The 21,580-nt window shown below is 41.5% G+C and overlaps 1 protein-coding gene across 4 annotated transcripts in view; it reads right to left on the reverse strand.

Moving 5' to 3' along the window:
• Positions 1-6,526: 6,526 nt before the first annotated feature.
• Positions 6,527-21,580, reverse strand: part of KDM4B (lysine demethylase 4B) — a 94,957-nt gene continuing 79,903 nt past the window's right edge. For all 4 annotated transcript variants that reach the window (XM_030032671.1, XM_030032670.1, XM_030032669.1 and 1 more), the window contains 8 exons: positions 21,470-21,546; positions 21,224-21,279; positions 20,646-20,754; positions 14,821-15,006; positions 14,485-14,649; positions 13,595-13,714; positions 10,684-10,776; positions 6,527-8,826 (listed from right to left, as the gene is read on the reverse strand). In XM_030032671.1, the coding sequence (XP_029888531.1) occupies positions 8,641-8,826; positions 10,684-10,776; positions 13,595-13,714; positions 14,485-14,649; positions 14,821-15,006; positions 20,646-20,754; positions 21,224-21,279; positions 21,470-21,546 (992 nt within the window). In that variant the 3' untranslated portion in view covers positions 6,527-8,640. The remainder of the gene's footprint in view (positions 8,827-10,683; positions 10,777-13,594; positions 13,715-14,484; positions 14,650-14,820; positions 15,007-20,645; positions 20,755-21,223; positions 21,280-21,469; positions 21,547-21,580) is intronic.

Genomic DNA, 21,580 nt, shown 5'->3' on the forward strand with positions numbered 1-21,580 from the left:
CCCAAGAACTCAGTGGCCGGAGAGAATTAACTTACCTGTGACCGGAGCTGGGCAAGTTCACCTTCTCTGCGGGTCCCACTCACCTTCCCGGCGGACCCGGGCTCAGCCTAGAAGTGGTCCCTGCCCTCTGCGGAGCCGGGGGGTCCATGCCCGTGGGGGTCTCCTCCAACGGGAACGCAACACATCCAAGGTGGACAAATCTGCGGAGAGGAGCAAACAACGGAACGGTTAATGCTTTGCCTTTCTTGAGCTGAACAGGGGATAAGGGAAGAAAACTTGCCTGCAGCCCGGGGGCTGCGGGGAGCGGCCGTGGCTCCGCAGACCCCAGCTCAAGGCGAGGGGAGCGCAGCCCCCACCCTCCGATCCCCCTGTCAGTCTTCTGCCAGGGGATTAATTTCCTATTTTACTGCTGCTCTTTATGGGAGAGACAACTCTGAAAGGCACAAATTTTCTCCCCCACAATGGACCTGTCACAATGACAATTATACTTAATAGCGGCAGTTCAGCCTCGCCTTTCAGGGGTGCCGATTCTGGCAGTAAATAGAAGCACATTAGAGAAGTGACAAGACACTGACAGGCTGTATTCACGTTGCATCAGGGGACTGGAAAGGCCCAATCACACTGTGGTCTTGACAAAAGAAACCCAAGGGACATTCCCTTTTACTGGGCTTTTGGTGAGGGGGACAGGTAGGACCATGAAGTTAAAAATACTCTGGTCTAGGACCAGGAGCAGCCGAGAGAGCCCAGGCTGTGAGGGAAAGGGGGTAAGGAAAAACCCAGTGTGCCAAGTTGTTTCCCCTCTTTGCAATCATTCACCCGCTGAGAGTGAAATATTGCAGTGATTCTATCAGTGCTGTAACTAGACGTGAAGTTTGGTCTTAGCGCTTTAAGAGTCTATCTTTCAAAAACATAAAACGATGTCCGAAGTCGAGGGAAGCACCCACAAGCGTAAACCACAGTGGGGTCGGGAGGCTCCATGTTGGGGTTCCCTTCCCAGCTTTATCACATAATTGTTGGGAAATCCCTGGGCAATTTTCAAAAAAAGGAGCTGCAATATGGGGACTGTAATAAGGCAGTTGTGCTGCTGCTCATTGCAGAGCTGCACAAAGACCATGTCATCTGCAGGTACTCAGCCACTCAGGTCTGAGCATGAACATCTCAATCCCAGGTAGAAAAACAAATGAGGACATCTCTTCCTGCTGAGAAAAACTGCAGAGAAATTAATTTGGACAAAATGGACCAGGTCCTTGATTTGAAAATATCACAGAAGTGAGAGAAATCATAGCATTTAATAAGCCGCCAATTGTCTATACACTGAAGGAGTAAAAAAATGTTATGATAAATTGTTCCTGTAAAACAGAAACATCCCTAAGCAGTGGGAGCTCACGGAAACAGTTGCACTCGGGCAGATTTTTCACTACACACTGACAAAAATCTCACACTAATCACCCAACCCAGGACACAAAGCTACTGGATTGCAGTGTTAATTCCATGTTATATCTGAATCCCAGATTAATCAGATGCACCACTTCTTCAGCCTAGATATTCTCTAGCAGCTCCGAGCTATTAAAATAACAAGAAGAAATAAACCTCAGCTCCAAGTGGAGACACGAGGAAATCAGACTTGCACAACAGCCCTTCTCCCCATCTCATTGCTTCTCCACGTAGAAAATTGTCCAGTGACCCTTCTGTACCTACAATCAACTCGGATTTAATCTTTTTAGTCAGGCAGATGAATCCCAGCTATTCTAAACAGCAGCAGCATCTTGGCTTGTATCATGGGTAACTGACCATTCATTCCTAATCAAAGAAAATTTGCTGTGTTTTTGAGAGATGGCTCCGTTAAATGAAGCAGATGAGCAGTGGATCTGTCCATTTATTTATTTTTAAACCATGATCTGGGGCACAGGGGAGGATATCACTCCTGTTTCAGAGACAGCTTGGCTACGAGCTCATTTGCTGGGGGATATTAGCAGCTGGCATCTGAAATGGCAAGGCTAGGGTACGGAGGTAAGCCAAAGTCAACTGTGCTGAAACACAGCCAAATTCTTATTTATTCCACAGGAAAAGTGGCTAAGCTGTGGTCGCTATATAATTCCAAACAATATTCGCACAGTGACCTTTACGTTTCCCCTCTTGGAAACAAAAAAATTTAATTGTTTTGCTCCTCTAATGCAGAATAACTAACTCCCAGTAATTTTCTATTGGTGTGCAAGTAAACCAACTAGCTGCCTTTTTCTGCTATCAAAGCTGCCAAATAATTCTAGCTCAACATCTCCAACTCATTTGAGTCTTGGTATTTTGCCAAAGTTGGTTTGCTTTTTTTGTTTTGTATGTGTGTGCGCACACCAGTACAGTTGTTCATGGGACGGGAAGGAAGAGAGATGACCTGAACGTGGGGCTAGAAATCAGGAACCCACAGGAACTCATTCAGAGTGTTTCTGCTGGAGTCTCACATAATTTGTTCAACCTTTATTCCGGTTGGCAAGCTCAAGGAGCACCAGCAGGTATCACCTGTATTAGGTACTCTGAAGCAGACGCCATTTAAATTCCACCGGGTTAAACTCATTCACGGGGTCTCTTCATTAACCTGTAATGAGATAAAAGGGACAAATTGTCCTTCTAACCCAAGAAACATGTAACTAATGTCATGGGAGATAACAAGGGTCACAAGAGGTGCTCGTCACGTGGCTCCTCCGTGCATCCTGTGGACAGACACGCAGGCGAGCGCCCCAGGAAGCAGCAGCAACGTGTCAGACGACGGGAGAGCGTGGAAATAGCTGTACGTAGCTGTTCTCACACCTACCTGGTGAGAGGGACAGCTCTGGCACTTGGCAGGTTCCACGCAGACAGTGTTGCTCCTTGCTTTAATCCGTCAGAGTACCATCGCATGCCTGAAAAAGCTCTTCTACAAACCTGCACTCTTTCCAACTTGGTCTATTTGCAGGTCATGACTTTGCAATCATTTAATTATTTCAAAAAGGGTGTAAAAAGTTTATTAGACAACCTTTAGCTATACCTAGGGCAGGGAAAAGAAGCCCAAACAAGAAAACTAACAAGGACTTGCCTACTGCAGCACTAGCAAAGGAACCTACTGCAGGAAAGGCTTCACCTTAGTGAAGAAATTCAAGCCAGAGAGAGAAGTGACATAAGCAACATGCTGTTCTACCACCATCTTCCTCCGAGCCCTCAGATGAATGATGCCCACCACCACAGAAGACATGCCCTCATGAGAAATTCCACTAGTTTAACTCAAATTGCTATTAAACTAAAATAGCGTGCCCAAATTCAAAGGAAAGTTTAGTTTAAAACGGCTCCCGAGTACCTTCAGCTAGAACTCCCCGAGTAAACCACTCCAACCAAAACAAGGGCATTCTTCCAGAAGGGAACTGCACCTGTTTAATGAGCAGTTTTATTAAACCAGTGCAATTTGTTCAAGCTGAAGGAGAACTACTGATGAAGAACTAATATGAACAGCAAGGGAAGAGGAACAGAGAAAAATCCCCCCAGAATAACCTCAAAAAAATAGAAGTTCTGCAAAACTGGCCAAAGCACAGATGTCTACAGCATGTGACAAGGTTTTTCCATCATGTGCTCTTTCCCTGAACTGAACAGTCACAAAAGTAAAGCAAAAAGGCAAGGAGCAAGTACACCAAAGAGGGAGTGTCTGAAAGCCCGTGATGTCCTCCCATGTACAAGCAGTGAAGCTGGAAGCCAGGAGAGGCCGTGAATGGGAAAGCCACAAAATACCCTGTGTGAACATGCTCACATAGATCTGCTCACTGGAGATTTGCAGAAACACATTTGCAAGAAGAATCGTTTCAACAGGATTAGATGTTATCACAAGTAGTCCAGAGTGGGAGAACCATGACGCAGCAAAGGACAAAGTGGTAGACATCTAATCAAGCTTTATGGAATTCGAGGCTGTCCATTCAGCCTCACCACTAAATAGCCTCACCCCAATCAACACTGCTATTTTTAGTTTTCTAAATAATGCTGTCCTTTACAAGGAGGAAAGAAAAAAAAAAAAAAAAAAGAATTCTCTCCTCCATTTCTTCTCACCAAGCTAAAGATCTTTCTCCAACCAGACAAGGAGTTAATGAATCTCCATCCACTGTTCCACTCTCCAGGCATAAGGCAAAAGTCTCTGCTGGCCTCAGAGTAGAAATAAGCAAGCAGCCTGTTGATCCCCATTCTTCTCATTGCTGCCAGCAATTATCACAGAACAACTTCATTGTGCATGTGACAGTTGGTGACACTAACTCAGGGAGTTTTATCAGTTTCTATGCTCCAGGTTTCAAAACATCTGGTTGTGTAAAGGCACCCCGCTGTTCACCAGCCCAAGCGAGCTGGACTTCTGCAAAGCAGCAAGAAGAAACGGCAGTCCTTTGCGCAAGACAAAGCATCGCATATGGGCATCTCGTCCCTACCTTGGCAACCCAGGTCCGTTAATGACCAAGTCCTACGCAAAGCACTCTGCAGGGCAGGACCAGAGGCAAGCACCTGGCAGGAGGGAGCTGCACCGCAGGTACCAGTGCATGAACATGCTGGCCGGGGCTGGAGGAGGACAAACCCGCAGGACCTCCAGAGGATGGAGCTGGCACAAATGGAGAACATGGAAAAGCAAAAGTAGGAAACCAAAACATGCTTTAGTAAGGATGCAGCTCAGCTGCATAGGTTTAAAAGATACACACAAATACACTTTCTCCAGGGATAAGAAAGATGTAGAGGTTAGAAGAGGCGGCTAATAAGTTGTGCTCATCTACACTCTTTCATCCAGCCCCAAACAGTAGACAGAGGAAAGTGTAGGAAGCAAAGCTCTTCACTACTGCAGCTGTAGTATTCACATTATCTCCCCGAGGACTCCCTGGGCACAGCATGCTTTCCTATAACCCTACATCATCTATGTTTTAGTGTAGCAATCTCAGCAAGTAACAGAAAGCCATGGTGACTTAGCGGGGGTTGTGTGGAAATGTCTATTCCACCCTGCAAGGCTGTGACAGAGTGACAGAAAGGTTTGATCCTTGCCTTTTGATCACTGATCCAGGCAGTTACTTGGAAGTACGTACTGCTGCTTAAGACATCTTTAAAATTATATTAGTTCTTATTACAGCAATGTAGCAGATCTTAAATTCAAAGGTAAGCTTTGTGTGGGTGTAAATTCCAACTGACTTCGTATCAGCAGCTTCTTCCCACTAGTATGATTCCTCAGATTATCTCAAGAAAAACTATTAAGCTGCAAAAGACTGGAAGTTGGAGATTTCTTTTCTTTTGCATAATCTGCAGCATTAGCCTCATACTGCAACAACTGGAGAGGAATCTGTAGAAAAGTATCAGGGCTCAGGATGGAAAATGAAGGTGTTTAAATGAAGGTGCAGGAAGATGCTATTTTAAGACGTTCAATGTCAGCATGACCTCCAAGGGCTAGAAAGAAAGGCTACCGGAAGGCTATAAAGCAGACTCCAAAAAGGAAGTAGCAAACTGGTGATTTAAAAAATTAAGGATTTTAGAACCACCTCTGGCTATTTAGCATCCACGGTTCTCATGAACGAGCCAGCTAGAGCAAGTCCTGGACCTCAGACAAAAATGCATTGCAAGCTTGGTTCTTAATTTTGGGAAGGGTGCAACGACAGACCTCTTCTCTTGAATGGTTTACAGAAAGGAAGGAAAAGACCACGTTGTTCTTCATCAGTCTCAGCTTCTCTTGGCTCAGTTTTATCAATCAGCTTTACCCATCAGATCTGGGAACCATCTTCTCCTGCAGTACAAAAGACTTTAAAAACTTAGAAATGAAGAGACTTCAACCCCCCAAAAATTGTAATTCTGAAGTGCTCAACAGCCTTTAATTCATTATGAACCTAGAGGCAGAGAAAAAAAATATGCAAAAAATACATCACATCCTTAATCTAGGGGGAGGGAAAAAAAAATCATTATTTTTATAGCACATAATCAGACACTTACAAATATATTTCACTGGAGGAAGGGGAGGGTAGGAATGTGCATTTCCTGTTTCCTTTTCAATAGTCTGATGCACAGAGGCCATCAATATGGTCATTATAGATAATCTGCACAAGTCATTCCTAAACCAAAAAGAGGGATTTAAAAATAAACAAAAAGGCAAAACCCTTGCGACAAGGAAGGGCATTCTACAGTTCCAGGTTCACGTTTAAACATAACTCAGCATCTGAATATGGGGTGAGGAAACACACTTTGTTTTTACAATATAAATAGTACTTTAAAAAGGTACTACATATGAATACAGTAATGGTGCTATTTCAGTCAGGACTTGAACATGCAGAGGAAATTCCCCATTGCTCACAACCACTCATCCCATCCCACCCTTCCCCTCCCACCTCCAAAAAAAATCCTCTGCTGTTTAAATTCTCTTTCAATTGTTTTAAATATTTCTCTTGTGGCCTGGCAACATTCTTATTTTTTTATACAAGCAAGTTTTCTACTAAATCCTGTCTTAACCGACAGGAGACAGCTATGTAGGAGTAACAACCGAGGCTTCTAAGAACCTTGCCAATTTTTAAAACTTTTATTAGTCTCAGTTTGGTTTTATTCTTGGAGACATCTATTGAAAACGTCAAAAACTCAGAAATAAAAAAACCCCTGTTTCAAATGTCTTACAAACACGCACGCGTGCACACGCGCAGACACACACACACAAAGAAAATAACCCGTAGCAGAGGCAGTAAGAAATAAAAGGAACTCTAATTCTCTCAAGGGAGAACAAAAAACAAAATAAAAAAAAAAAATTGCTTTATTCTATCTCCACTCTTTCACTAGGACAGTTTAATACCCATCGAGTCTCTTAAGATGCTAATCTACCATCTGCTAGCCCACAAATCCTTCCCACTTATTCCCTTAAAGATCCAGCTATAGCGTTGCTTAAAAACCTCTCCACAGAACAATGACCACCTTGCAAAGGGGCTTAAAAAAAAAAATAGAGAAAAAAAATTGTCTCTTTCTGTCCAGTAATTTCAGGGAATTAAGGGGAAAAGATTGCTGCACAGCATTCTGGATAGCTCTGCTATCTCACAGTGGCTTCTGCCAGGCCAAGGCATTGAGGTGAGTGGTAAGACGTGCCCTTGCCCCCCTTCACCCAGACACTGTGGAAGCCACGTCCCCTTTCCAACTCAGTACTAGGGCTGCCTTTTTCTTCCCCTCGGAATTGACAGACGTCCTCCAAAGAGAGTGGAAGACTTTCCAGTGACTTCAGCAGGGTTTTGGATCAGGCTCTTTTACAAAACACTGCTCCATAACAGCTCTTCGACCGGAGGTGATTTTCAAGTGTTCAAGTGGGAGCTGCCTGCTCAATACTTTAGGATTTGCTTTTGCTTTTAATGCTCATTCAATTCTCAGTGAACTGAGTCCAGTCAAATGAAGGGCTTGCATTCCTCTTCCCCAGGAGTATCTCAAAGGCTCAGTCTTTACTTAAGTAAAGGATGTCACAACAATCAAAGATGTTTGGGGAATTTCTTCTTTAATAGGATAAAAGAAAAACATACAAACACCTCCCAGGCTTCTGTCATGGAATGATTCTCACAACTGTAAGGAGCACAACTCAAAAAAAAAAAAAAAAAAAAAAAGACAAAGAAAAGAAAAAGGGTCCTATGGGAGACATGCCTACCAGAGAGCTAGAGCATTCCCTCGATGCTCTAGTCTGCAGTGGGGAAGGGGGATGGCTCGTAAAGGAACTAACACAAGAAGCAGCAACAGAACACTTACCAAAACGGAGTGGCATATTGTAACTGAAAGCCATGCTGATTTTTAACTAGAAAGCAACTGTGATGGCAAAGATGGGGAAGGAAGATGACAAGAATGACCAAAACCCGGCCATGTCTTCCCTAAGTCCCTTCCTGGTGACATGGCAGAAACGCACACATCTATCACATGTCTTTAAGAGAATTAACGGTAAGAAACATCCCAGCTATGAAACATTTCTTTCCCCATCTTCCCCAGCTTACAAAGAAGATAGTGTTTCTTTACAAAAAAAGAACCCAGAACTTTCCAGGACATCCGCTCTTGCTCTCTCTCCCCACTGTAATATTAGTCACATTTCATTTGGGGAGGAGGGGGGAGGATTTTGTTTATTTTCTGTTTTAAAGCCATAATCTAGAAAAATGTTTTGTGGAAACTTTTGTTTTCCTATTTTTGTTTGCTTTTTTTTTTAATAATGCTCATTTATAGAAAACTTCACAAAGGTGACGTCTATGTACAGAAAACACAAATCCAAAGGCTGCTTCAGTAGTCAATGTAATAGCACCTTTAAAGACAAAAGAGTTTGACATATTTTAAAAAGTCATTTTTTTAATGTTAACCCTTTCCAAGCCTCATTAAAAAAAAAAAAAAAAAGCCAGTCACAAAGCTCCATTAGTACAAACTCTCCCAAAGTCTCCATATGAAATGCTGTCTTGAAGGTTTTTCAAGCTCCCTACTCTATTGGTCAGCAACGTCTGGACAAGTAGAGGTAGCGTGCAGCCAGACAGGATTTTCTTGCAGTCCAAACCAAGAGTAGATGAAAGAAATTCACAGCAGGCTATTGCACAAGGCTGGTCATCTTATCCACAGTTTCCTGGTTATTTTTCCGCAGGCTTGAAAAGGGTTAATTTAATATTTTTTTATTAATCCTAGTTAAAACATGTTGCTCTGAGTTCCAGGCTGGTACTGTGTCTGCAACAGGCTCTCCATAAAGGCCAAGTAATCTGGGTTTTGTCCGTATTCTTCGGGATTTCTTGAATTCCCCAGCCGGGGACGCTTGGCTGCTCTCACTTCATCTCCCGAAAATACATCTTCCTGAGGGGCCCCAGTGCTGAGGGACTGCAGGAGACACGAAAGTACAATCATTATAGAGGCACAGCAGGAAAACAGGGAGAGACACGGGTGCAAACCATGGAGCACGCCTGCGTAACGACAGCAGGGAGAGCAAGTGAACAATTTGGTTCAGACTATTTCTGTAGAAAAAGTGAACTCCGGAACATGCAACGCACACGGCTGAAACTAAAAATTCTGGGCTTCTGAAACAAAACTGGAAAGAAAGATCCTCGAGTTGCCTTCTTTCTGTTTCAGAATATCTTTCACTTCAGCTCCTGCCTTACCAATTCTCTGTTTACTCCTATCCTCCTCTGCCTCTTCAGGTTATTCATTCCTAGAAGGCAGCACAGAGGACATTAGGGCTTCCCTAATGTCTTTAAAAAAAAAAAAGAAAGACCCAAAGAAAGCATTTGGGGATCACTGTACAAACAAGGAAGTTATCATCTCCTATCGCTTTGTTCCTTTGTTCTGCTGTACTACATTAAAGCACTGTAAGCATCACTTCCACAGAGCACAGTCTAACACTTCTGGCAGCAGAAAGCGCGTAAGAAAAGCCTTAGCTTTCAACCAGACTTGAAACTTTCCAGGTTGCATTCCTTTCTCTGGAACTGCTATAAACCCTGATGTCTCCACTGCAGAGAATAGGTTTCTTTCCAAATCCTGTATTTCAGGGCTCCAATATGTTGTCTTTATTATTAGATAAGCTTAAGTAGACTGGATTATTGTGCACATCTTAGAAATTAATTCTAAGGTGCTTCTTTGCCATCAGAAGTCTTTCAAGGATAGTAAGGTAAGTTATTATTAACCCCTAAAATTTATGCCATGAGGTCTTATTGAGATAAACAACCTCAAACAAGATAGAGAAGCCATCCAGAGCTACATTACAGAAATAATTTTACAAGTGTTTTTTGGGTAAAACCCTTGAAGATTTCATGCATAAGCAAACAAGTTTCCTCCAAATTGTCATCAGTTCTTCCACAGAATTGCCTGTCAACAGGCCATTTTTGACGATGGACATCTCTCACTTCTGCTAGTGGCCACAGATTCACAGGGTCAGTGAACTGCTGGTTTAACTTGGCACAGCAATTTATATATTCTTAAGGGAAGGTTGGACCATCCTTTTTGACTCGTAAAAGAGACAGAAGCCCAGAACCTTATCACAGGTTAACTTTGTGGATCCATCCCTGTCCTGCAGTGGCTGACCTAACAGACATTTAGAATGAAGAAGAAAACTGTATATTCCCCATTTGCAGAGAAACCAGTCTCATCATTTGTTTAAATGAGATGGCCTTAAAGGTTACAGCACCAGGTTTGAAAACATCCAGCAAGTCTGGAACCAAAAAAGCTATGAAATAAATCCCTCATTTTCTAGGCTCAATAATTCCATTGTATGCAGTTAAAGACAGCCTGATCTTTTAGATTAAGAGCTTTATAGGTAAGAGCTACGTTTTAAATCTCCTCTTTGGTGAGAAACGGGGGTTTGGTCCCATGTTGCTAATCAGTTCTCCAGAAACCACTTAGCTGTAGACCAATTCACCTCACTTCTGATGAAAGCCAGTACTGAGACAGAAAGGCAGTCTGTATAACTAAATTCATATGGTGTAAAATAATATGAACATAATCTTTTAACCAGAGAAAACAAAAATCAGATCTGAACATGTGAAAGGGAAAATAATTTAAATGCTTCTCAAGCATTTATGTCAAGGATTTCTTCTACTCTACGTATTTTGTGCATGACAAGTGGTTTTACAGCCACAGAAATTAGAGGCTGAATTCACCTAATGTCTAAACAATATGCTAAGAAAATGTGAATGAGTACTGCAAGCCACAGCCATTTTACTGTTTGTTACTTTTGACACCCACCAGGCGAGACTTCACTCTCTTGGGAAGCTCTTCCTCCAAGGTATAAATATCACCACGCTTTACCATTAGTTGAGAACCATCTTCAAACTCGACCTGCAGAGTAGACAGAAGACGAAATAAGAACTTGGCCCCTGCATTTGAACAGTCCATTCCCAGACTATGCCACATATGGTCCCCTCATGGGAATACCAAGGAAGCGTCAGGGGCCAGCTCCCATGGATGATCCCATTTGTGGCACTGCATGTCTCTATGATTGCTGTAGAATGAGCATCCTTAAGCTGTGTGAAGGATGCTGAACCCCAAAAGTGCTGGTTTCAATGCTGCTCAGGCACCGTTGTCTTATCCAGCCCAAGTGGTTTCACTCAGTGCTCCTGTGGATCCTAAAATGTCTATACTACAGCTGGACCAGCTCCTCTGCTCCCCCCTCCCAGTCAGAGCACTAAAGATTTCTACTGATTTTGGATTCAAATCCTAAAAAAAGAAGCTTTTTCACTTATAATAAAAGGCAGCCCTGTATTCAGGCCAATATGGTAATAAGAATTTCTTTCATCTTAAACAAAGCATTTTCACACATCATAAGGAAACAACTCCAGCTACTAAAATACATTTGTATTTTAACAAGCAGAAATAGTCAGCCAGGTACAAAAATGGTGGTAACTCCTCACATCAAACCTTTTTTGCTAAGCACTGATTATATAATGAATTATGCATCAGATGTTACAGGAATGTTTATTCATGGAAACGTGCATATAAAAATGTTAAAACTATTAAAAGTTTTTAAGAGACTCTGATTTCCTTTGCCTAAGACTTATTACGCTTTTCCGGATAATGCAGAAGGACACACACCACAGAAGGAAGAAAGCATCTGTGCTCTGAACACCTCCTCCTGCGCTGCCCAGGTCTTGCAGCTCATCAGTTATGCAAGCTCAGCGATGCCTGCTGAGGTCCCTTAACTGAGCAGCATACATCAGCCGGAATAACTATGCAGGTGGGAGAACAGGCTTTGAAACATGAGCTCTGCTGAGCCCTGCTGAGGTGGTTTAAGATGCTACTGGTCCCATTTACTCTCTGGTTTTACAGAGCACCACTACCGTAACAGAGTCAGAAGGGAACACAAATTAGGAAGTTTAACAGCCGAGGCACAAGCAGATCGCTGTCTGCCATTTCCACTACACGAGCTCAACTTCAAGTAGAAAGGCAGGATTTGCAAGTGAGGGCAGTGCTATCTTAAACTATCACAGAGTGGCTGGACCTTGTTTATTTAAGTTCCAAATTACTGATGTGGGTTAGAGCCCTGTTACGAACACACATTAGAGCAAGTTACAAGACAGTGATTTGGGCTCAATTTTTTAAAAAATATACACATCCAATCTTCGCACACAAAATACACCCTAGAGATGTGAACTGGGAAGCTACTGCAAAATAAGACAAGTTTAAAATGCAAAAGCTAATCTATGCTGTCTTCCTATAAACACACTTATTTCATAACAAAAATGTTTCTGTGTTTTTAAATATAATCCTATTCCAAAACAGATAAAAGAGATGCACCATAAGTACTGAAAAAGTATCTACATAGGGAACCAATGTGGAAAGCTAGTCAGGCTATTTTCCCCACGGAGAAGAGCTTTACTTATAGTAACTGCATGATTTGAAAAACACAGACTCCTCATGCATATTTTTGTCATCTGGCACTATCAGTGGAATAGCCTATTTCAAATTATTGTACCTTCAAGAAATCAATGACAATTTCCTATACCGTGATTAAACTGGAAAGCATGCATAACAATAGATCTTTATGAAACTATATATTGTACTTATTCATAACCAGGGTCACCTCTGATCACATCTTCTCTGAAGCAGTTAACATCCATTATACACACGAAAAAAGACTGTTAACTGACAAGGTGGATTATTGTGCTCTTCGCACAGAGATATGAAACACTCTGCGTAGAAAGGATAGAAACCAGAACCCCATTTCAAACAAATATAAGATATGGGACTTCCTTTGCCTTTTTTCCAGAGGCATTAATCTCTTAAAAATAACAATTATTTGCAAATTTCAGCATGTATTTTTCAAAAGGATGTGCACAAAGTATACTTTCCAAATCACTATAATTTTCAACTTCTTGGTACCATTTAAAAAGGATTTAATCAAATGAATGGACTGCATTGTATTTTATAAAACCTTCTGTGCTGAAATACCAATAGTGTGTACCAGGTTAAATCCTCCTTTACTGACTACTACAGCCTTCCACGAACAAAAATCCCATACGTGGAACAGACTCAAAGACAAAAAAACCTGTCTGCTGTTTTTCTCACCTTAAAAACAGAGATGGTGAGAGTGTACAAGACTAGAGATTGAAGGCTTCCAATTCCTCACACAACAGCAGCAGGACATTATTCCCACATGCTGCTGCCGCTCCACAAAGTACCTTCCCATGACCAGAGGATTATTCCCCCCCTTGAAATAGTCTCCTGACCCATCGTTTCCCTTACTTCCTCTTAGAGCACCAAGGAAAGTTGTAATTATGTAGATATCGACTCATGGGGAACTATGGATGATGAGCTCAGCTCCAGCCATAGGACAGCCATCAGAGAGTAGTTCGAGTAGGTCACTTTTGACCCGAGTCAGATCTGAGCTATAAAGGAAAAGGGCAAATTCATTTTATATTTTAAAAGCAGATACAGTCTAGACGTATGTGTATCCATACATCCACATTCTGCCACAGAAAACCTTTACTCTGATCCTATTTTAACACTCTGTTTCTCTTTAGACTACCAGCAGTATTAATTTCAGAAGGCAAATTCTCCTTTCGAGACCAGAGCAAGCATTCAACACCAGTGAGCTATACAATGTGAGCAACAATCAGACATGTTGACATGAAGTACGTGGGTACTCTTACATACTCACCTGGTAAATTTGACTGATCTGGGCTGCAATAAACTTGGCCTTATAGATGATTCCATCTGTCCACTGCAGTTGAACCAACTCACCCTCTGGAGGGGGTCCCATTTGGATGCAGTCTCTGCTCTGAAGACATAGAGCGAAAGAGGTCAGACAGCCCAACACCAACAAAGCTCAAGAACTAGGTAAAGAAGTGTGTTAAAATCACTGCTCAAGGAAGTGGCTACATAACACTATAGTTAAGAAAGTTTCTGCACTTGTGATTAATTACAGTCATCTCAAAAACAAAACCATTAACCATTGAGAGACGAGAAATAAACACTTGCACCTCCTTCTGGTGACGGTACGCAGTTCTAAGAAATTTCTCATTATAAATCCCAAAACATCAGATCTCCTGTATCAACAAAAACAAGCGGGGTGACCTGCTCTGTTTCACACAGTGAACCAATGGCACAATCAGGAAGAGAATGCATGAGCTGACAAGTCAGCCTCTTCTAGACATTCCTGCTATTAAGTGAATTCCCTATTTTGAACCAGAAGTGCTTACAATCTGCTTCCCCCATGAATCACACTTGTCAGTTGAAAAATAAGAGATTATTCAACCACAAAACAAATAGGATGCAACTTAAAACAAACATTGCTTTCTGTTAAGTCATCTGCATAGCAAAATCACATCTTTGTAAAGGAACAAAAAAATTGAAATGAGATAATATCATAAACAAGAACAGTAAGTAATGAAGAGCAGTATGAGCTTTTCTATGCAAGCAGCAAGTTTACTTTTTAATTTTTTTTGAGTTTTACTTTGTTGTTCCACCCCAAAGCGCATAGAAGAGCAATGCGTGCATTACACTTTGTACTCATCTATAATGGTAATAGTCTCCACAGAGACTGCTTACAATAATGCTTTCTGGGTAAACGTTGTCACTGTATGAACCATCATCAAAGTTTACTTCGTAGAAAGTCTGTGTTGTCATGCCAATCACTTTACATCTGTAGTAGAGTCCATTCCGGTTCTTTGTGATCACAGTCTGTCCAAGGGTCACCTCCCTTCGAAACTGAATCTGTTACAGAGAAAAAGGGATAATCCACAATTTGCAATCATAAAAGCTGCGTTAAAAATATAGGTGCAGAGAAACTGTTCTACAAAAAACCAAACAAACAAAAAACCACACAAAAAACCACCCCAAAAACCAAACCAAAACCAAAACCCAAACCAAAACCAAAAACCATACATTCTGGTTAGCTGCTTTGTGTTTGAAGCAGGTGATGGACACAACATAGGGCCAGTCATCTGGCTCCATGGGCACGCCGGCCGCGTGTGCACAGGTCACATGGAAGGACGTGGAGCAGTGCTCGTATGAGCACTGGATGCAGGCACCAGACACTTTCTTCATCCGTTTCCGACAGTACACACATTTCTGAAAAGAAACACAGGTCAGTGCTATGCAGGCAGTCAACGGCAGCTTTAATGCAACGTATAGCACCCTGTTACCTGACGTGGTGCTAAAGTCCGTATCGTTAGTGTCTAGGGCCTAGAAGCCACAGCCAAAAATGGTGACGTTTGCTGCTGAGAGGTCAAGTCCAACACTTCCAGAACTGCCTATATGCGCTTGCCTAGAATCACTCATAAGCCAAGAAGCTACAGCAGATACTAACTTATCATTCCGTTGAACACGATGACATCTACCAGTAACTAAGCCCTCCAGAACCATGCTTGACAGTGAAGCAGACTTAAATCCAGTTTGAGACTCTGCTCACTGGAGGGCTGAGAGAAAGGGAGGGCATAACAGGCAAACACTCATCAGTGTTACTAGAGAACTGCTACAACTCAATACTCATCCTCCTTAGATAAATGAAGTGTACCTATGGTAATTCAAACAGCAGCTGGATCTTCACAGATACACTGCTACAAAATAATGTTTTCATTGTTTGAAGGAACAGAACACAGAATAACTGTGTAATAATTTGTTCTATTATATTTAATGGAACATTATACTTACTAGATCTAATAGAATGTAATTTTATATAATGGAACAAAAACATTGCATGTTTGTTTTACACACATAAACATATCAACCATAAATATTTTATTGGTATCCCTGTCAGATTAACTATTGCAAGATAATTCAGTCACTGTTTTGCAAAGAGAAGAAATAAAAACATTGTACCAAACACCAGAATTACAAGGGGAAAAAAGGTATGAAATCTTCCAGTATTTTTAAAACTCATTTTCTGCAAAGCAGATCCAGTTATTAGGCTAATCTAATCAGACAGCACTTAGGGGGGACAGGTAATCAACTTAAGATGTGTGACTAACTTTAAAAAGAAATCTAAATTTGTTCAAAGCTAAAAATCATAAGCCTTATGGCACTGTAAGACTTGGCAGCAAGCATTAGGTGTCAGTGGGAAACAAGACACATTTCCTCATTCCCTAACACCACCAAATTCTTGTTTCCAGCCCCTCAGAAATACAGAAGACCAGATTTTGGGAATCCCAATCTAAAGGAATTTAAGTTGGACATTTGTGTAATGTTTCCAGGGAACTATTTGGAAACACCCTTCTTAGCTTTTAACATTTTAAGTCTAGGGAATCTGTCACTGATCAGAGGCAGTTTCTTTACCTTAGCTGAGGTTTGGAGAAGGCAAATCAGGGAAAAATTAGTATCGCACCCACAAGATGAACATGCATGCTACTTGTTAGAATGAACGGCTCAAATAAAATCCTGAGATATTATATGCCCATGAATCTAACTATACAGCTATGTAATTTATTTATTACAAAGAAATAATTTCCACATATAAGGAGGAACAGAGGAAAGCGGTGATTTTTAGTGCCCATTTCCAGATGACCATCTCCAAAGCACAACACACTGGCTTGCTCCAGCCACTGCCCCCCAGGTTTGACCACCTGCCTCCCTCCCAATCCATCCACTCATCTAAACAGAAATGTCCTACAAATATACTATGATACTGTGAATGACAGATTCTTTTTCTCTCTGCAGTGTGATATTAAACAGATCCTTTCTTCCCCTCTTTCACGACCTCTCATTTACCTCACTCCCATTAAAGCAGTGCTCAAGGTATACAACTTTACAGAACACATGACCTAAATTTTAAGGTCCATATGAATTACTACATGGGATTAGAAATGTAACATAAGCTGCCCAAGATCACACAATAAGCCAATACAACGCCCAGAAGTATAAATTCACTCTGCTTCTAGATCTGGGTTATCTTAAAAGCATACCCTCAAAAATGTGAAGACTGGTATCATATTATATAGCATCCAGTGAATACAAAATAGGAATTGCCAAATTTTAATGTTATGTTTTATTTGTGTTATCATAGCTAAGAGCCAGGGCCCCACTGCGCTAGCTACAACACATTGCCAAGACAAATAAAAGACCATTCCTTCTGCAAAGAGTATTTCTCTTTTCCTTGAAAGCAAAACACGCAAAAGAAAGGAAGATGCATTCTTCCCTGTTTCTGGGCAACATCACCCCTCCCTGACTGGGGTCTGCCCCACATGTATATGAAATAAGTCAGATTCACTTCCTGTGAATTAACTGAAGTCAGTATGTTTACACCAAAGATTAATTTGGCCTTTTTACTTAAACTAACAAAAGCCAGGAAATTCAAAGCCAGAGCCTTAGTGTTGCCAGAATGTGGTTTTTAGTATTTAATAAGCTATGCCTTTATCGCTCTGTAAACCACGTTCAAAAGCTAGATAAGCACCACAGCAAAGTGCACAGCAGGAACACGGCACTGAAAGCAAGTCAATAACAATGAGATCTCATTATTAAACTGTCAATACCTAATTCTCCCACTAGCAGGGACAACTGCTGATATACAGTGGGCTCAATACTGCCTCTCAAGGGAGCATTAACCCTCCGCTATCAGGAATCTGCCTTCATTGATGCAAACAGGATTCTTCCAAGCCAGAAGGATTAGCGTGTACCTAATGACACCCCAGTAGCAAGACAAACTCCTTGTGACAGGCCAAAGAGCTACACCAATGGAATATTCAGAGCAAATATGATCAAAGGACAAAGAAAAATGTGAGCTACAGTGAGACTGAAATGTAGAAGTCAGTGGAAGGGGTGAAAATGTACATCTGGGATGGACAGAAGCAGCAGTGCTGAGTGCTATGGTAAAGCAGCACAGGTAGATTTAAAGCCTTTTTCTGTGGGAGGGGAGGTAGCAGGAAGAAAGAAGGTCTAAAGCACAGGAGAAAAATCTTCAGAATAAATGCATACCCAAGAGTCAGGTCATAGCTAAGAGTAAGAAATGGGCTGTCTCCTGCATGATGAACACTGCAATTCATTTACTCCACTGAGGAATGACAGCTAATTATTCCAAATTTCCACGTCATAAATAATTTAAACGCACAGGCCCGTAATACACCATTAATCAAGAAGCATGCAAACTGCATTCTTTAAAATGATGCAATACCCACAAATGGACTGAAAAGTCTATGCTCGAATGGGGAGGCCTGGTGCACGCTCAAAGAACAGGATATACCTTTAAACAGATCACTGCAAGTCCTTGTTACCTCAGCCCTCTCACAGTAACTTAAAATAATACAAACTTATAAAAAAATTCAAAAAATAATCAGATAACCCCTACTGCCTCTTTCCTCCATTACCTTCATCCATTCACTTCCAACTGCCCTCAACCTTCAAGTCATTCCTTCTCCCCTTTTCCATCTTTTTCAGCAACAAAGGACATCTCTCCAATTTTATCTAGTACCACATCAACTCCGTCATTGCCAAAGTCATCAGATTCAACACCACCACCTTTTAGTTACCTTCAGTTTATCTTCCTAAATGCAGCTGCACACCTCCAAAACAGACACCCCCCCCCAACTCCTCCACTGACTCCTCATGTGCTTCATGAATTACCTGCAAATTCCTGTAAAGAATCCTAAAACTCTCCACAATGGCTCATGAGTGTGTTTCTCCACACAATCTCATCCAATTTAAATTTCGTTTGTACTTCTTCACACACTACACCAATGCTGCTGCTATAAGCACTACTTTACATTCTGCCATCCAAATTAGTTTTTTTTTAATCTCTATCTAGTTCATAACTCTAAAACCCATTTCAATTTTAGCTCAAGATAATTTATTTGCTTTCTTTCCTGTAGCAAATGACACTCATAAAGCCACAATGTATGTGGTGACAACACCAATACACAAACAGTTTTCAACAGACATTGATGGTACGTGCATACATACTGTAAGGGCGTTCACAAGTATAGACCAACAGAGCAGAAAGATTTTTATAATCAGTCTAAATACAACAATACTTACCTGATGACATTCTTGAACACAGAGTAATTAGGCTGAAAGTCTACTTCTTACATCCTAACAGCTGGGCACCAGACATCTTACAGAGGGATTACACTGGCATGCTGACAGAAACTCAAGACCAAGACCTGCACCTGTATCCAGAGCTACCTGGCCTAGCCAACATGCCCCACTGGCAGAATCATCACAGATCCTGGCAGAAATTAAACAGCATTGCACCTCTAAAAAAGTTACTCTGATTCTGATGAAGCAGTGTGCAGTACCATCCATGCTAATGCTTTCCAAGTGAAGTGCTTAAAGCCAGGCTTTGACAAGAATTGAGCTACAAGCCAGGCTCTTGCTAACTTCAACATAAGGAACAGGTGCCTGTAAATCACATCATTAGACTGTGTAAGTCAAGGTACTTCATATAAAAATTCTCTACCTTTCCTGAGACATGAAGAAAACGTGAGGTGCAAATGGAATACAACACTGAAGAAATCAACAAAACTATGAAGCTTTAAGTCAGGAACGTAACAGAAGGATGTGTAGTAGGTCTGTGCAGAGGCTTCGGATGGCATAGCCAAAGTGTCAGAGCAGAATGAAGCGACAGAGTTTTATGTACGTTAATACTGCCCTGGCTCTATAGGGCTGTAAGGCAGCCACAGAAGAGTTAAAGAATTAAGTCATGTTTCCTTGTAAGGCTCCATTAAGCAATACAAGTGAGTCTTGTGTAAAAGGATTTTTAGTTCATTGTTACAAGTGCTGGTAATGAAGAGGATGCATGCTGGAAATGTCAGATGATCCATAAAGAGCCACTGCTGCAAGATTTATCACTCTCGCATCACACAGCTCCATCACTCCACCTGAATAATGAATGCTTTTTACATTCACATTTGTGTACAAAACCCATTTGCACACAGAGAAATAACTCTGGAAGCAGACAGAGATTCTTCCTAATCTCTCATCCAGGCCCTGGCTGGGCTGCCTGTACTAAATAGCTGCACAGTTAACAAATACATCAATGCTAACCAATGTATCACTGCTACATCACCTTCCTCCGTACCACATTCCCAACTGTCGCCCAGCTGACTTCTGGACAAAAAAAGCAGCAAAAGCACAATTTATTTTGCAATAACACACTATAGTGATGGGGCATTAACTAACATTAAGATTAATTGCTCTGAGCTAATGAATCATCCATTACTAATCCCTCAGATGAGGCCATGCAACTAAATAACAAGTTGTAGCTGGACTTCTATTAAAATCTTTGCAGAGTCTCGCCTTGCAGTCATGGTCACAAAGAAATGTTTATTAATTTCTACAAGAGATTTCTTGATGGAGAAATATTGTAAAGAAAGATGAATCAAATTACAGATGAACAAGTCAGCAATATATCAGCTTCTTTCTAGTTACCATATCCCTTCACACTCCTGCCATGCCATATTTTCAGGTAGTTTAGCCCTGACTGTGAAGTGGGTAAGCGTCCTAGGCTCTGCCCAGGGTTAAGAGCACACTCCTAGAGAATACAGGCAGATCTAGTAATCACAACTTGTCTGTGTGTCAAAGCACTGAGGCAGTACCTCAGAAGACATCCAAATGATACAGCTTCCTGGTGCATTTGCTGGAAATAAGAGTGAGAACATCACCACTAATCTCAGCTACTTTATGATCCCACACAATGTTTTTCTGTCTAGTTAAAGCCTTTTTCTTTTTCTTTTTTTTTGGCTCTTGTTCACAAACACTCTCTACAGGTAAAAGACACCTACCAGTTTCCATCTCTGCTCTGGAATAGCACTGATATCCACAGGATGACGCTCTATTACATTGAGAAAACGGGCCTCAGGGACAGCAATAGCACAGATTATATGGATCCACCTGGAAAAGAAAGTGAAGAGACCAATCAGAGTCTACCATTATTTGAATTAAATGCTCAAGAGGGCAGTTAACATTTCTCGGACTCCCTCAGTATCAAGGCATATTTATGGTGGCTGGCAGCCTTGGCAACATTACCAACTGATTGTTAATCACGGTCGCACAAGGTAAATGTCTCTAGAACAACAGGGATCAACCTTCTTATGCATCTGATCTTGCATTATACTAAACATTCTCTGAACAGACTTTTCTCCGAGAAATAACCAAATTCAGCAAGTGTTCAGAGCCACATTACCTCTGCTATTGAGAAGCCTGGTGCAGAGTGTAAGACAGCTCATCGTGCCAAGTCGGCAAGTAGCAGTTACCTCCATAATGCCAGAACTACCTGCTACACTGAGCATCAAGACCAAATTCAGAACACTAGAAGATTAGATGCAGTATGGAAGGAAGAAGTATTAAAAACATCGCTTACCGCCCATCAGTGGTCATCTGAAGAGCTCCTCCCCTGAGATTACACAGGCAACATTCCTGTAGGAACAAAACTCCTTCAGAACTGGACCAAAAAGCTCTGTTAGACTGCCTATCTTTCCCAAAAAATGACACCACCACATCTGGGATGCAAAGGCAAACTGTACCCTCCCACCACCCATCTCTGTTGAAGTATCTAATTAATTCCCACAGTAAGTTTTCTTTTGTCTCCAGAAGAGTAGAGGCTTACCGCTGCCCATGCATTGGCTGAGCACCGTGAGCAAGACCAACTTTCATTCACCAAGTCTGGACGTATTCCGTAACAGCCTAAAAGAAACAAAGTTATATCTTTCAGAGTTTT

This window comes from Aquila chrysaetos, chromosome 12, assembly GCF_900496995.4.
Source record: "Aquila chrysaetos chrysaetos chromosome 12, bAquChr1.4, whole genome shotgun sequence".
In the NCBI taxonomy this organism is placed as follows: Eukaryota; Metazoa; Chordata; class Aves; order Accipitriformes; family Accipitridae; genus Aquila; species Aquila chrysaetos.